Source organism: Mya arenaria, chromosome 9 (assembly GCF_026914265.1).
Source record: "Mya arenaria isolate MELC-2E11 chromosome 9, ASM2691426v1".
Classification (NCBI taxonomy): Eukaryota; Metazoa; Mollusca; class Bivalvia; order Myida; family Myidae; genus Mya; species Mya arenaria.
In genome coordinates this window covers 42,216,039-42,230,080 of record NC_069130.1, presented here as the reverse complement: position 1 = coordinate 42,230,080, position 14,042 = coordinate 42,216,039, and the positions used below count along the sequence as shown (strand labels likewise).

The 14,042-nt window shown below is 34.2% G+C and overlaps 2 protein-coding genes across 2 annotated transcripts; both read left to right on the top strand.

Moving 5' to 3' along the window:
* Window positions 1-4,755: 4,755 nt before the first annotated feature.
* Window positions 4,756-5,853, top strand: LOC128246037 (M-phase inducer phosphatase 1-like). The gene is made up of 3 exons (XM_052964247.1): window positions 4,756-4,887; window positions 5,104-5,445; window positions 5,692-5,853. The coding sequence occupies exons 1-3, from the start codon at window positions 4,756-4,758 to the stop codon at window positions 5,851-5,853; spliced, it is 636 nt and encodes a 211-aa protein (XP_052820207.1).
* A 3,591-nt stretch (window positions 5,854-9,444) lies between these two features.
* Window positions 9,445-11,312, top strand: LOC128246036 (M-phase inducer phosphatase-like). The gene is made up of 4 exons (XM_052964246.1): window positions 9,445-9,506; window positions 9,832-10,162; window positions 10,585-10,926; window positions 11,163-11,312. The coding sequence occupies exons 1-4, from the start codon at window positions 9,445-9,447 to the stop codon at window positions 11,310-11,312; spliced, it is 885 nt and encodes a 294-aa protein (XP_052820206.1).
* Window positions 11,313-14,042: the final 2,730 nt, after the last annotated feature.

Here is a 14,042-nt window from a genome sequence, read left to right as displayed (position 1 = left end):
TTGGTCTTGACCCGGAAGTTACGTAATTCGTTTGCGTGCTTCTGGTGCAACATTGGAACATATTCCTGTGGGAAGCACTGGTTCTGAAATAACAGAACATTGTCATTATTTCACGACTCAAATGAGTTAAATTTTAAGCAGAACTGAAATTTAACTACCTATTTAACATCACATTGCATAATCTAATTAACACTTCAAGCATATTATATTACCTGGTTATGTTGGTAAAACGCCTTGTATCCTCCTTCCAAGAGGTAAACCTCTGGGAAATTCAGTCGCGGGTAAGAATTCTTGTTCAAGTCATGGCCCAGTGATCTAAGATGGCGATACATTTATGGGCCTCGTTCGGATGAGAACTCGCGGTGTAAAATGACCACGTGATTCTTGTCTGAAGACGTCATAGTCTCTTTGAGAAAGTTTTGGACGGCGTTCTTCGTGTATAGATTAATGGCATCCCGGATATGGCCTCCATCAAACTCGAACGGGTATCTGCAGTCTATGACGGTCAGGTGATCAATATGGTGGTCGTAGGTGCCGTTCAGTACCGCAGTCTTCTGAAACAATATCGTATTTTTTCATTACGATATCGAGGACACCTTTACGTATTACCGTTTTCATGACAGTAAGATAATAATATAACATCTGATACATTTTAAATGCGAGTATGGATAAAGAAGTTGACCTCATTTACATGTGCATTCAAGAAAGTGATTTGGGGCAAGCATTTTAAGATTTTAAGAATCGAGCGCCCTTCAAAATTCACTAAACGAAATTAAACATTAAAATATTTTTAACGTTTGTGATGCAATGACCTTGAGGTCTCTGTGTTTGCCCGCAATTGCCGGCAGAGCGTTATTACGTGACCCGTCGGCCACGAGGTCAGAGTTCGTCGACAACCGCTCAACAGCCCGAGTGACGTCAATTACAGGAGAAGCGGCTATATTTACGTCATCATGTTGCGGTGCCGTGGGTATGTATTCAGCTGTTCTGCGTCTTTTCCGTTCCCGTGGAACGGCTGTTATCTCTGACGAACATTCTTTGAAGTTCTTGGTGAGTATTTTCTCCAGTTCATTTTCATTCTCGTTAGTAGTGTTTTCTTCATCAAGTAACAGCTTCTTTCTATATTTAAAAGGATGTCCCTTTAGCAACGGAAACATAGTGACTATAATAAATTACTACATCGAATGTCTCACAAAAAGTCACAATTGTATTTAAGTCCTTGCATTGCTTTTTTAACCATGGATAAAACGTTTACGCTTGTGTCCTATAAACTCGGTGTAGGCATAGATGCCCAGATGTGTTTAAGAAGATATAAATATTTAATGCCGATTTTGCCAATAATCTGACAGTACTGAATGGCAGTTTGTATCGTATTGAATAAAACTTTGATAGAGTGCTGTGTTTCGCACGTTATGTCCTGTCATGTCTGAGATATGAAATCCCACATTTAATGAGAGTTTTACTCAGAAAAGGGCAAACTATATATGTACATGTACTTACCGGCGGGCCAAAGGCAATACGGGACAAAAATCCAAACTTTGAGGAGGCATGTTAAAATACAGTAGTATACTTAAGTTTTATACACTAACAAGATTGATGAAGATCTGATGAAGTTCTGACCATCCCCTAGTTTTTATATGTCAAAGGTGTTCAGATAGGTCAGCCATGCACTCAAGCGGCTACGCTCTGATTCGCTCAGGTCAACGCTGTGATGGCCGTTGAACACCTCAAATGAATTCTAATTAGCAGCTCATCAATTAGTATTATCCATTGACAATCTGATGAGAGATTATTGTTTTACAATATTGTTTGTCAGATTGTGATGAAACTTATATATGGTATTGAACCCAGAGCAATATTCATGGCGATGTCGAAGATGAAAGAGACTTTTATTGAGATGACAGTAGTAGAATATCAGACAGAATCAATGATCGCTATAAGACTTGCAGACAGAAACCAAGAAATAACTGAAATGTTTTGATTGTTAATGGTTTTGGATTTTTTTATATAAAAGAAAACTGATTGAAAATCAAAAAGAGGCGTCTTGCATGAAGAACAACACTAAAAGCTCTGAAACCTCGCAAATAGAAAGCATAACAGAAAACATACATTTTAATATTTTTATTTAAAGAGGGAAAACCATTATTTATGTCCATTTTAAGAGGTGCCAAGAAATTTGAATAAGTAAACGATTCTGTATCTCTTTTCATTCGTAGGTCCTTTCAATCTGAGCAACGTTTATGAGATGATTCTAAAATAGTGTAATTAAGCGACATGAACATCACCTTCACATGGGTTAATTTTTTGTGTAGATGGTTGAAATTGAGACAACAACGATGAAAACTATTCTGGTATGTGCCATGAAGGAAGGAAAGAGAGAACTGACAACAAATGTCATTTTTAATGCTTAAGAGAGACACAGGTCTACTTAATTTTATTATTGTTAGCAAGTCCCTTTCTCACAGATTTCTTTTGGCACACTTTTGGTTTGGGGAAATACCCGAATTAAAGACGGCTAGCAACAGCCGAAAATTATGGACCTTATTGAATTAAGAATAGTAACACTTGTTTGCATGAATTATGAAAGAGTATGTACAGTTAGTAAATAACTTGAATAATCAGATCAAGTTGAGTTATTTCAAAAGGAATCCCTTTCATCTGCTGCACTGTCGAAATTAATATAGCTCTGGGTTCACTGCCGTGTAAACTTTTCAACACAATCTAACAAACAATACTGTATAACAATAACACTCTGCTTGATGGGCGGCTAATTGGATCGTGTTCGATTTTAAATCATAGTAATAATAATAATCAATAAATAAAAATAATAAATAAAGATAAAAGACGGAATTGAATTTAAAAAACTTTTTTTCGTATCACGCGGAAATGCAAACAACAACAACAACAACAATAATAATAATATTTTACATTTTCTGTTCAATTTGTTGTAATGTCCGGTATCTATTGCCAATGAACGAACACTCAATCTAAATCTTGACCAAGCAGTTCAAGGATATTCTTCATTAATGATTTTATTATTTATTGTTTAATTGAAACTTAATGTAACACTCTGATTGACTCTGTATCAGTAGCACAACCTCTACCGTAAAGTGATTTTTATGTTATTTTATTTTATTAATTAAAGTAAGAGCAAACTTTAACCAAATGTATATAAACATGCAACTGATGGTATTTCAGACACCGTCTCATTCACTGGTATACATGCATTGTTATATTTGTATTGCTCTAAAAAAATCTAAAATTATTATTAAAAATCTTACAATGTAACCGTATTCGTCTGTATCTTTAATATATCTTAACTTTTAAAATACCAACAAAGAATGGCGTTTGTTGATTAGAAAGTCAAATAAAGAAATGGTAACTATAATACAATAAAATCCCCCAGTGAGTCAAAAATAAATAAGAATTGTCACAATTAACAATAAAAGCACTTTTCGCATTAAGTATCTGACCCTTTTTCCCCGATAAAAAAACTTTATATTGTGTATATCAAAATTGTATCTGAGAAATCATCAGTAAAAATATCAGTCACTACCTGGATAAAGTCTTCATGTCTTCTAGCGACAATAAATGTCGTATTGATACAATCTCATATTCTACTAATGTTATCTCATTAAAAGCCTCTTTCATCAAAAACATTGCCATGAATATTGCTCTTGGTCCATTACCTTGTAAAAGTTTCATCACAATCAGACAAACAATATTGTCAAACAATTATCACTCGTCAGATTGTAAATGGATAACACTAATTGTTTGATGAGCGGCTAATTGGACCGCGTTTGAAAACATTTTAATGTTGACCTGAGCGGTTCAGAGTGTCCGCTGCTCCAATCGTCGTGCTTGAGTGAGCGGTTGAACAATCTTAACGCCTTTTGATCTAATCGTATATAAACTCGCCAGTGGATCAAATTTCATTAGATTTTCATCAAACGTTTATGCGTTCACATCTAACTTCGCCAACTGCTATTTCATTAATAAATATCAAAATGCCTCCTCAGATTATGGATTTGTGTTCTGTGTCACCGTTGGCCAGCCGCCATGTAGCGAAGTAAGTTTATCTGTTTGTTAATTTTTTCTATTTCTCTCTTTATGGGTAAACCATGCTTGTTAATTTGTTCCATAGATAATTGCATTATACAACACGATGTTTAAAGCAAAACTACATATACAAAAATGGGTAAAACAATCAATAATGCATTGATTTAATTAATATTTTCATTAAAGAGTAATGATGGCATTATTTAAGTGGCAATGCCTATTGATTGAACGAAAATTTCTCAGTTCCCTGTGTTTTTGACATACTAAAAGTAAATGATATTCTGACTCAATTAGGTCTTTAGTTTTGACATTTACCCAATATCTCACAACACCTTATGTGCGAAACATAACACTCTGACCATTAGTTCCTCTTTCACGCTGAAAAAATATCAACTATTAATATTTTCACGGTAATATTGTTTCTGATCGCATATTTACAAAATAAATACTCTTCATCTAGTACGTTGTCATTAATAAATTGTAAAATAAACGGATGTTTGGACTAATATAGTGATTACGCCAAAATGACATATTGCTAAATTGCAAATTTAACATTTTAGAAACATACAAAAAAATATATTCGTTGACAACGATCAGAACTCAGAGGAAACAACAATGGAGGAAATTTTCTACAAGAACTTCAACAAAAGCAAAATCCAAAGCGATGTTTTGATACAAACCGCAAATCATTCTCAAATGGGTGCCGTCATTCAGGCTGTTGAGCGGCTTTCGACGAACTCTGACCTTGTGGCAGACGGATCTCGTGGCAACACTCTCCCGACCGTGGTCGGCAAACACAAGGACCTCAATGCTATAGCCCCGGAAACAGTAAGTTTATCATGATTATTGGTTTAGCAAACAGAACAAAAGAAATTCTAACGGTGACATTTTTAGTTCCATTATTGTTTTCTTAGATACACTTGAAAATTAAGACAGCTTTTGTCTAGATCAACGTTTAATTACTGTAATTTTGTAAACTTGAACAAAATAATTCTGAGTTAAGACGTCCTGAATATTTTCATAACATATTGTAATCATTTACAGATGTCTGAGGTACTGAACGGTTCCTTCGACCAACATATTGATCAGCTGACAGTCATAGACTGCAGGTACCCGTACGAGTTCGAAGGAGGCCACATCCGGGGCGCCATTAATCTCTTCACGAAGGACGCCGTTCAAAACTTCCTCAACGAGACTGTGACTTCACAAGATATGAATCACGTAATCATATTCCACTGCGAATTCTCATCAGAACGAGGCCCAAAGATGTACCGCCATCTTAGATCGCTGGACCGTGAATTGAACAAGGAGTCTTACCCGCGACTAAATTTCCCAGAGGTTTATCTCTTGGAGGGCGGATACAAGGCGTTTTACCACCAGTTCAAGGTAATGTACCATATATAGATTGAATGATTGTAAATTGTATGCCAGGTATTATTGACGGTGTGTTTTTATCTGTCCAAGATAATTTTATCTTCAAATGATACATGCCTATTTAGGTAAACAAGCTTACAATTATCTATTTGAATCTCTAAGTACTTTATTAGATATGTGTCTTTAAATGAAGATGGCATATAAACAAACGATTTCCAGCGGAATGTTTAATCATTAATGTAACATTTTCTTTTTCAGAACCAGTGCTTCCCCCAGACCTACGTCCCCATGTTGAAACAGGAGCACGCGAACGACTTACGTCACTTCCGGGTCAAGTCCAAATCCTGGGCAGCAGGCGACAAACCGCGCCACAGGTCACGTGTGGTTACAACCGGAAGAACCGTCAGGCTCGCCTTCTAATTGGTCCTTCATTTACGTCAATGGTCATGTGTTGTGAAATCGATGAATACCAAAGACAAGCCCCTTCCCCAGCAAGATAAATTTACCTCATAGTTTACACGGCTCAGTGCGCTTCGATAAGCTGTCGAAATGGTCAGCTAGAAAACAGCGAAAAGCTACGTCACTGATCACATGCATACAGATTATTGAGTGTTCAAGAACAGTTCACTAGTTGTTAAAATGTGACATCCGCATTCTCACTATTGGAGAAAGTAAGACTTGCATACAAACAATCCAATGTGATTGATTTCACGACAACATTTAAAATGACTTTCAAAATTTGGAAGCCAGACAGTTTCTGAAACAGGACAAAGATTGATTTAATGCAATATTGCATATTTTATTGTTTTATTTATTCTGTGTTGTAATACTTTGCTATCCTCTTTTTTCATTTCTTCTTTCTCTCTCTGTCTTAAAGACGTTTTTTGTTTGTGTTCAATGATATATTTACGAATATTCTTTGCTGTTATGTTTTATCTTTGAAAACTATGATGTCAAATAAAAATTGACTTACCGATTATGATTTTGTATTTTGAATTATAGCGAAGAACATTTGTAGATGAAGAAGTTCTTGAAGAAGTTGAAGAGTTGGTTAACGATGGGCATTCCTTAAAGCAAACGATACAATACTAAATCGTACAAATAGTTCAAATGAACATGGATATGCTAAAGCGATTATCACATTCGGAATTTAGTTGAACAAGTATTGAAATTTTCAAATTAAAGTGTAATGTAAATATGGGATTATCTCAGGGAAGTTTATCGGCGTACTGGTGATTTTTCACGCGTATGTTAAGAACGAAGGCGGCTTTTCGAAAATATCTTCGGTACCCATCCGGAGTTGTATTTCACTTTGTTTCTTCAACTTTTCTGATATCTGGATATATATTACGTCCATTCTTAAGACTTGTCACAATGGCATTTAAATACTCATTTTAAATTGTGATGGTGTCAGGGTGAGGACAAGCAAAACTGCCTCTAAAATGCACCATTATACGGTTTACATGAATCTCTGGCATTTAGCATTAACAGAACATAAGTTTTCCCTCACTGCCAAAGTCAACATGATAATAATGTTGTATTCAATTTTACATAAACTTTTTGCCTTTGTTACATTTTATTTTATAATACATTTATAATGTTTTTAAGTTTAGATACGTGACATGTTTATATAACTATACATGTATGTATAACGACGATGTACTCTTGTATAAGTCGAATACACTGTCTGTTCTGTTCTGTTCTTAAGCTTTAAGGTGACACTCTTATTCTAAATCAATACATACACATGTATAAGAAACATCAATTTTGACTAATAAACTAAATAAACTAAATGATGCATTTATGGAAAAAATTAATTACTGAAAACAAGATTGTACGCGTGTATTTAATAGCGGAAAGCGCAAAATTATTAAATGATTGGTGACTGCTAAAAGATTTACAGTGGTCTACTGTAGTCTCATAAGGTAGAAATGCAGCGTTTATGCTCATTTCTTTCATATTTATCTGTTTTAGGGCAAACTAGAAGGAAATGGTATTCATCCTCAATAATTCTCATGCTACAAGTATTTCATAATATTTCGTGTCGATGAATATTAGTATATCTGCCTATTTATATTTGTAAATCGTGTGTTGAAGTTCTTAGATTTGTTAAAGCAATTCTAAACGTATTTTCATTGATATCACCAAGGTACGTTTCCTGGTCAAAATCCTGTTTAAAAAATGAATATAAGCAAAGTTAAGGTAGATTGTTTATTTTTCCATACCTTGTCTGCTTATAATTGTCGATTATTCTTTGTCGTATTGGTTTTATATATCTTGAATAAGCCAAATGTTAGTCAATCCAAGGTGATTCAATAAGGCATGTATATGGTAAGCCCAGTTATTACCGTTATACATATTATTAATATCGTTAATGTCATCGCGTAGCATATTATATAGTAGTTTAATCAGGCTATATTTCGGAGAGTTAAGAGTTTTTATCTAGTATCTGATCATTATAATCCTCCTATTTTTTATTCATTGGAACCCTTCCTAATTTACTATACAAGCCTTCTAAATTTTGTTGATTGTTTAACACATAATAATTTTCTGCAAAATTTAGTATGTATCATTTCAACATCTTTGGCATTGTGAAAAACCCCATACTTCTGCCGAATAGTTAAATATTGGTGCTACTAGGTTATCAAATATTTCTTTCTTTTATAGGTAGGTGCAGTTGGTTGATGACGATTGAATATGATTTATTTCATATGTTTTGCATTTTGGCTATAGATGATATGTCATTTAATGCTGAATAAATATTATGTTATGTTATGTTATGTTATGTTATGTTATGTTATGTTATGTTATGTTATGTTATGTTATGTTATGTTATGTTATGTTATGTTATGTTATGAATGCAATAAACACATTGTGCATAGAATATTAGACGTGCTGTGCTAATCGCTTTTGTGTTCTGTTCCAGTTATTGTTCTTATATAAATGTGTCCCAAGATTTTTAAAGGAATTACTTTTTCTATCTCGGCCTCGTAAAGATAAAATTGTTGTGTGACGATCCTTTTCAAAAATGAAAGTTTTCGTTTTGTAAGCATTCATTTTTAAACCCCTAGTTGCTGCAATATTCTTAGAGATCATTAAACATGCATTGTAGAGAGTTTGGGTTATGTGAAAATAACGCAAACATTAGGAAAAATACCTTAATGTCGTTTATTGTAAATATTCCTTCCCGGCTATTGTTTATATTAGACATGACTTTATTCACGAAAAAAAATACGTTATGGATGACGTTCTATTCAAAGATGTAAACATTTTTGTTATTGGGATGATAACATTTATCATTATTTAGACAGAGGGCACCACATATCTGATTTAAAGTCTAAATAAAGTAGTGGCATTTTGATATGTTTATGTTAAAGATGATAATGGTAAGGAGTATGGTTTAAGTATATAAATAACGTTTTTGATGTAATGTCAATATTCTTAAAGGAAATCAATTTTGGCCGAAAAAAATGTATTGATGTTAACGGAATTTGCAATATTATATTGATGCTTGTCATGGCCATTTTGATTTACGAGTAAAACCTCATCTACTTATGTAATAGGAGCTAGAGTGAATAAAGGATATACTTTGACTTGAGATAATCTCAGATCTGTTTGGTTATTTCAATAACGTAATTTCTAAAGAAATGTATTTCATCTGAAACACCGCCATGAATATTGCTCTTGGTTCAATACCATGTAAAAGTTTCAACACAATCAGTCAAACAATATTGTCCGCCATAATCACCCATCAGATTGTCAATAGTTAACACTAATTGTTTCTTGAACAGCTAATTAGACCGTGTTTGAGGTATTCAGCAACCATCAGAGTGTTGACTTGAGCGGCTCAGAGCTTCAGACGCTCCAATCATCGCGTTTGAGTGATTGGCTCAAATGTGTTAACGCTTCTTCTGTATAAAATTTCGCCCATCTTCAGAACTTCATCAGATTTTCACCAAACTTTTAAGTCTACACAGCTTACTTGGACTTAACTTAAACAGATTTTTCAAAATGCCACCACAGATTTTGGATTTCTGTTCCATGCCACCATTGGCCTGCCAGTATGCAGCACAGTAAGTTATTCTTTTTTTGTTCTGGATACAAAATACAGCAAAATTTCATTTAGGCGTGATACTTGACCAGATATAATGTGCGACACACAACACTCTGACAAAGTGTGCTCTAATCATGCTGGAAAAAAATAGTTATGTATATTATATTGGTATAAATTATTATACTATTTATTATGGCATATTTATTAATCGGAACTTTAGTTCCAATACTGCACGTAGCTATTACATAATTGTAGTGATTTTAGTTTACAGTTGAATGCAAGGATACTTTTAATATATTTAGAATTGTCAATCAAGCTATGATCTTATATCGCTTACTTTCCAGAAACATGAGAAAAAACGTTTCCGTTTACAACGATCCGAAATCAGAGACAACTTTAATGGGGAAAACATTCTCCAAGACCTCTAACAAACGTAAGATTGACACCATTGACGTTGATAATGATCAGAAAAGACCCCGAACTTCTGAGGTCCTAATATCACTTCAAAGCCATGATTTCATCAAAACTTTGAACCACTCTGCTATGAGTCACGTCATCCTGGCGGCGGACCGGCAGTCGATTTACTCTGATCATGTGGTAGACGGGTCTAGTTACCATGGACTCCCGACCGTGACCGGGAAAAACATGGTTCTTATGGCCATTTCGCCAGAAACGGTAAGTATTTTTCCAAAGATGTTTAAAGAAGTGAATAACACTCGCACAATTTGACTGTTTTGACAACTTTTTTCTCTTGGAATGAGTCAAGTTTAGCGGTCTGGAAACCAATGATAAAAGAAAGCTGACAAAAGAGCTGACCGCAGTTGTCATAGTTACGTTCGAAAATAAATGATTGATAGCTAAAAGTGGTACAAGCGTTTTAAGATCAATGAGTTTTTCTTCATAAATATATTTTTTTGAATGTTAAGTTTCACATAAAAAAGTTTTTCCTTAAATGCATATGTACAAAACGCCATTCCTTTCCCTTTATAAACCTTTGAATTATGTTAAAATGTTTTTTGAATGTATTTATTTTGGAAACTTTGAAAAGAAATCGTGAGTAAAAAAACTTATATTTCATTTATGCTTTATTTTTTCAGATGTCTGCGGTACTGAAAGGCGACTACGACCAACATATTGATCATCTGACCGTCATAGACTGCAGGTACCCGTACGAGTTTGAAGGAGGCCACATCCGGGGTGCCATTAATCTCTACACAAACGACTCAATCCGTAACTATCTTAACGAGACAATGACGTTATCAGACAAGAATCACGTGATCATCTTTCACTGCGAGTTCTCATCAGAACGAGTCCCAAAAATGTACAGCCATCTTAGATCACTGAATCGAGACTTGAACAATGATTCATATCCACGACTGAATTTCCCAGAGGTTTACCGTTTGGAAGGCGGATACAAGGAGTTTTATCACCAGTTCCATGTACGTTCTGTTTTTGTGATGTTTTATTGGTAGAAATGTGTTTGCCATATGTACGTTGGTATCTATTTCTAAGACAAACGGCAAAAAGGTGGAAGTCTGTCAATTTACTTAGTAAAAAAGTTGGGAAATATTTATCAAGAAATGATTTTGAAAATATTCTTATTTGACATACTGATTATGATGATACTCTCTACACAAATAATGTTTAACATTTATTTTGATTTCGCTTCTTTCAGGGCCAATGCTTTCCTGAAAGCTACGTTCCGATGTTGCACCCGGAGCACATGGACGACTTGCGTCACTTCTGCGGCAGGTCCAAGTCGTGGGCGTGCAGGCGAAAAACACCGTCACAGTTCACGTTTAAGAAAAGAGTGGCAATTCCCTAAAACTTGCTTTCTGATTCGAGAATGGTCAGCAGCCGGTTAAACCTGTCACAGGGCACGTATTGTGAGATCGAGGAATAACCAGAGGGAGTAGAGCAGGATGTATGCGTCAAATTAGAAAGAATTTGTTTGTCATTTGTCGAGATTCGTTGTTAGCTGGGAGGGAGTGCAAATGTACGTCAGTGTTCACAAACATGAAGACGAGCGCCCAAGAACAGAAAGGCTAGTATTAAGAATGTGATACACGCTTTGGATACTCGCTTTGTGAATGTTCCGCAAAATCAAGACTCGCTTAACAACTATCTTGAACTGATTTGGTCATTTTTCAAGTCGAGTGACATCCTTTTAACAAAACGGCTGAGAAAAACGTCTGGCCATTTTTATTAACGTTTCATTATTATTATTATTATTATTATTATTATTATTATTTGTTGCTATATTTTTCTAGTCTCTTTCCCTTCATATTTTTTCTCGCTAACTTTCTGAATTACTTTGCAAATATGTATGTATTTATTATTTTTGAAATTGTTTTGTTTTGTTGTATGCTTAAAATTGTGTATATCAAATATAATATGAATTGTCGACATTTATTTGGTATTTCATAACCAATTTTAAATGTTATTGATGAACATTCAAACGTGAAACAGTTATTTTCATTTCGCTCAAGTTGGCGGACTCAATATTAGACGCTAGGTGTATGTAACTTAGGGCACAAAATACTTGACGAGCTGTATCGGTCAACAACGACCGCACATGTTAAATTTAAAGCATAAACTAGCTGGATTGTCACTGAGGCTAGAAAATGAAATAAACAAACATCGGTCTAATTAAAATAAAGCCCGTCTGTTTAAGGTTGTATCAGTGCTTTCCGACACATACGTTTAAAGAAACAAAGAATCTGTTTCTGTTTCTTCAATTCTGCTTACTTAAAAGGACTTCTCTGGAAGTGCCTGGAAAGAGGGTCCACTTTTAAGTCATGTAACTTCTGGCATTTAAATAAACAACTCAAGTCTTTATTGCGTCACGGGACAAACCAATTTTTAAATGCTGATTATGGGCTCGGACAAACCCTTAACTCTTAAAAGCATCAACGTTTTATGTTTCACAATCAAGTTTTGGTATTTTATTAAAATATATACAATCACAACACTGCCCTGTGACTGATGACGGTTTATATCAACTTCTAGACATTCAAAGCGTCAGTTATTGACCCCCAGCCATTTGCTTAGAACCCCTGGGCGCTTTCTTCGGGTTAAAACATAGCTGCTAATTTTATGATTGATTATTTTAAATAAATATTCAATCGATTTGATAGTATTCGTTATCATATACAATAGTTCCCGCCATTTGAGTTCTTGTTTTCCAAATATATAATACCGTAGGTATGGAAACGCCACTGATGGTTTCATTCATTCATCTCATTATTCAAACAGTGCCCTTTAAGCATTTTTTGGATGTAAAATACTTTTGACGTAATGATTATCTGTATTATTACATATGTATCATCTATGGTCGAAATAAAGTACCGGTATGTTATAATGATAATGGTTCGGAGTATGATTATAATGATATTGTTATGGAGTATGGTTATAGTCCAGGAATAACTGTTTTTGTGAAATGCAGACTTTCCTTAGCGGAAATTATTTTAGCAGAAAAAATGCTTTTATGGTATATGAATATGTAATTTAATCATGATGTCTGTCATGACCATTTCGATTTGTGAGCAGTACCTCATGTTTTAATGAATTTGAGTAAATAAAGCATTCACTTTGACTTGATCTGTTATTTCAATAATGTAATTTCAAAAGGAATCTATTTCATCTGTACCAGCGACATGAAAACTGCTCTAGGTTCTTTAACATTTAAAAGTTTTATCACCATCTGACAAACAATATTGTTAATTAATAGTCACTCATCAGAGTGACGATGGCAAACACTAACTGTTTGATGGGCCGCTAATTGGGCCAAGTTTGAGATGGTCTAGTGACGATTGAATAGTCTTTGCGTTTTCAATACAAATACCTGGCCCCCATATCATAAAAATACTCAAATCTCAAATTCAGTCTCAAATCGTTTTACCGTTGAAAAGCATCGTATATAATACATTCTTGTGTTTTTACTTTTTATTAAAAGAACATTTCCTCATAGAATGTGTTGATAAACACATTTTGTAAATGTTACCAAGATAACTTATTCTACAGCAAAGAATATGCTTGAGTAATTTTCAAACAACATTGAGTTGAACTCAATTGCATTTTATGCTGTAGAAAAAAATACTAGGAATCTTGACCAAAGTGATTAATAAACATAGTCTATAAAATAATGCAATTTTAAAAAGGTGTGAAAATATATACGAGTTTCAATAGCTTTAGATGCTATGCAGTAAAAGGAGTTGAGATTGAGATATGACTTAAGTATGTATGTTATATTTGGTCATGAAAAACAAAAACAGCAAAAATATAAGTAATAATATTACAAAACAAAAAACTTAATTCAAAATTCTACGATATGATATTCAACTTTTGGTTCCATTATTTGCTAGCTTAACACATACATAACATCAGCTTTATAATGTTTCATTGTATTCGAATTTAAAACGTTTATAACCATAATGTTAAACATTATAAAATACAGTTCGGTGGAAGGGTATTTAACCGGTCTTTGCACAAAATGATGTGTTTTACCGCGGTATTTGTTCATACACTATATGTCTTTTGCATCGTAGTCCTTCTA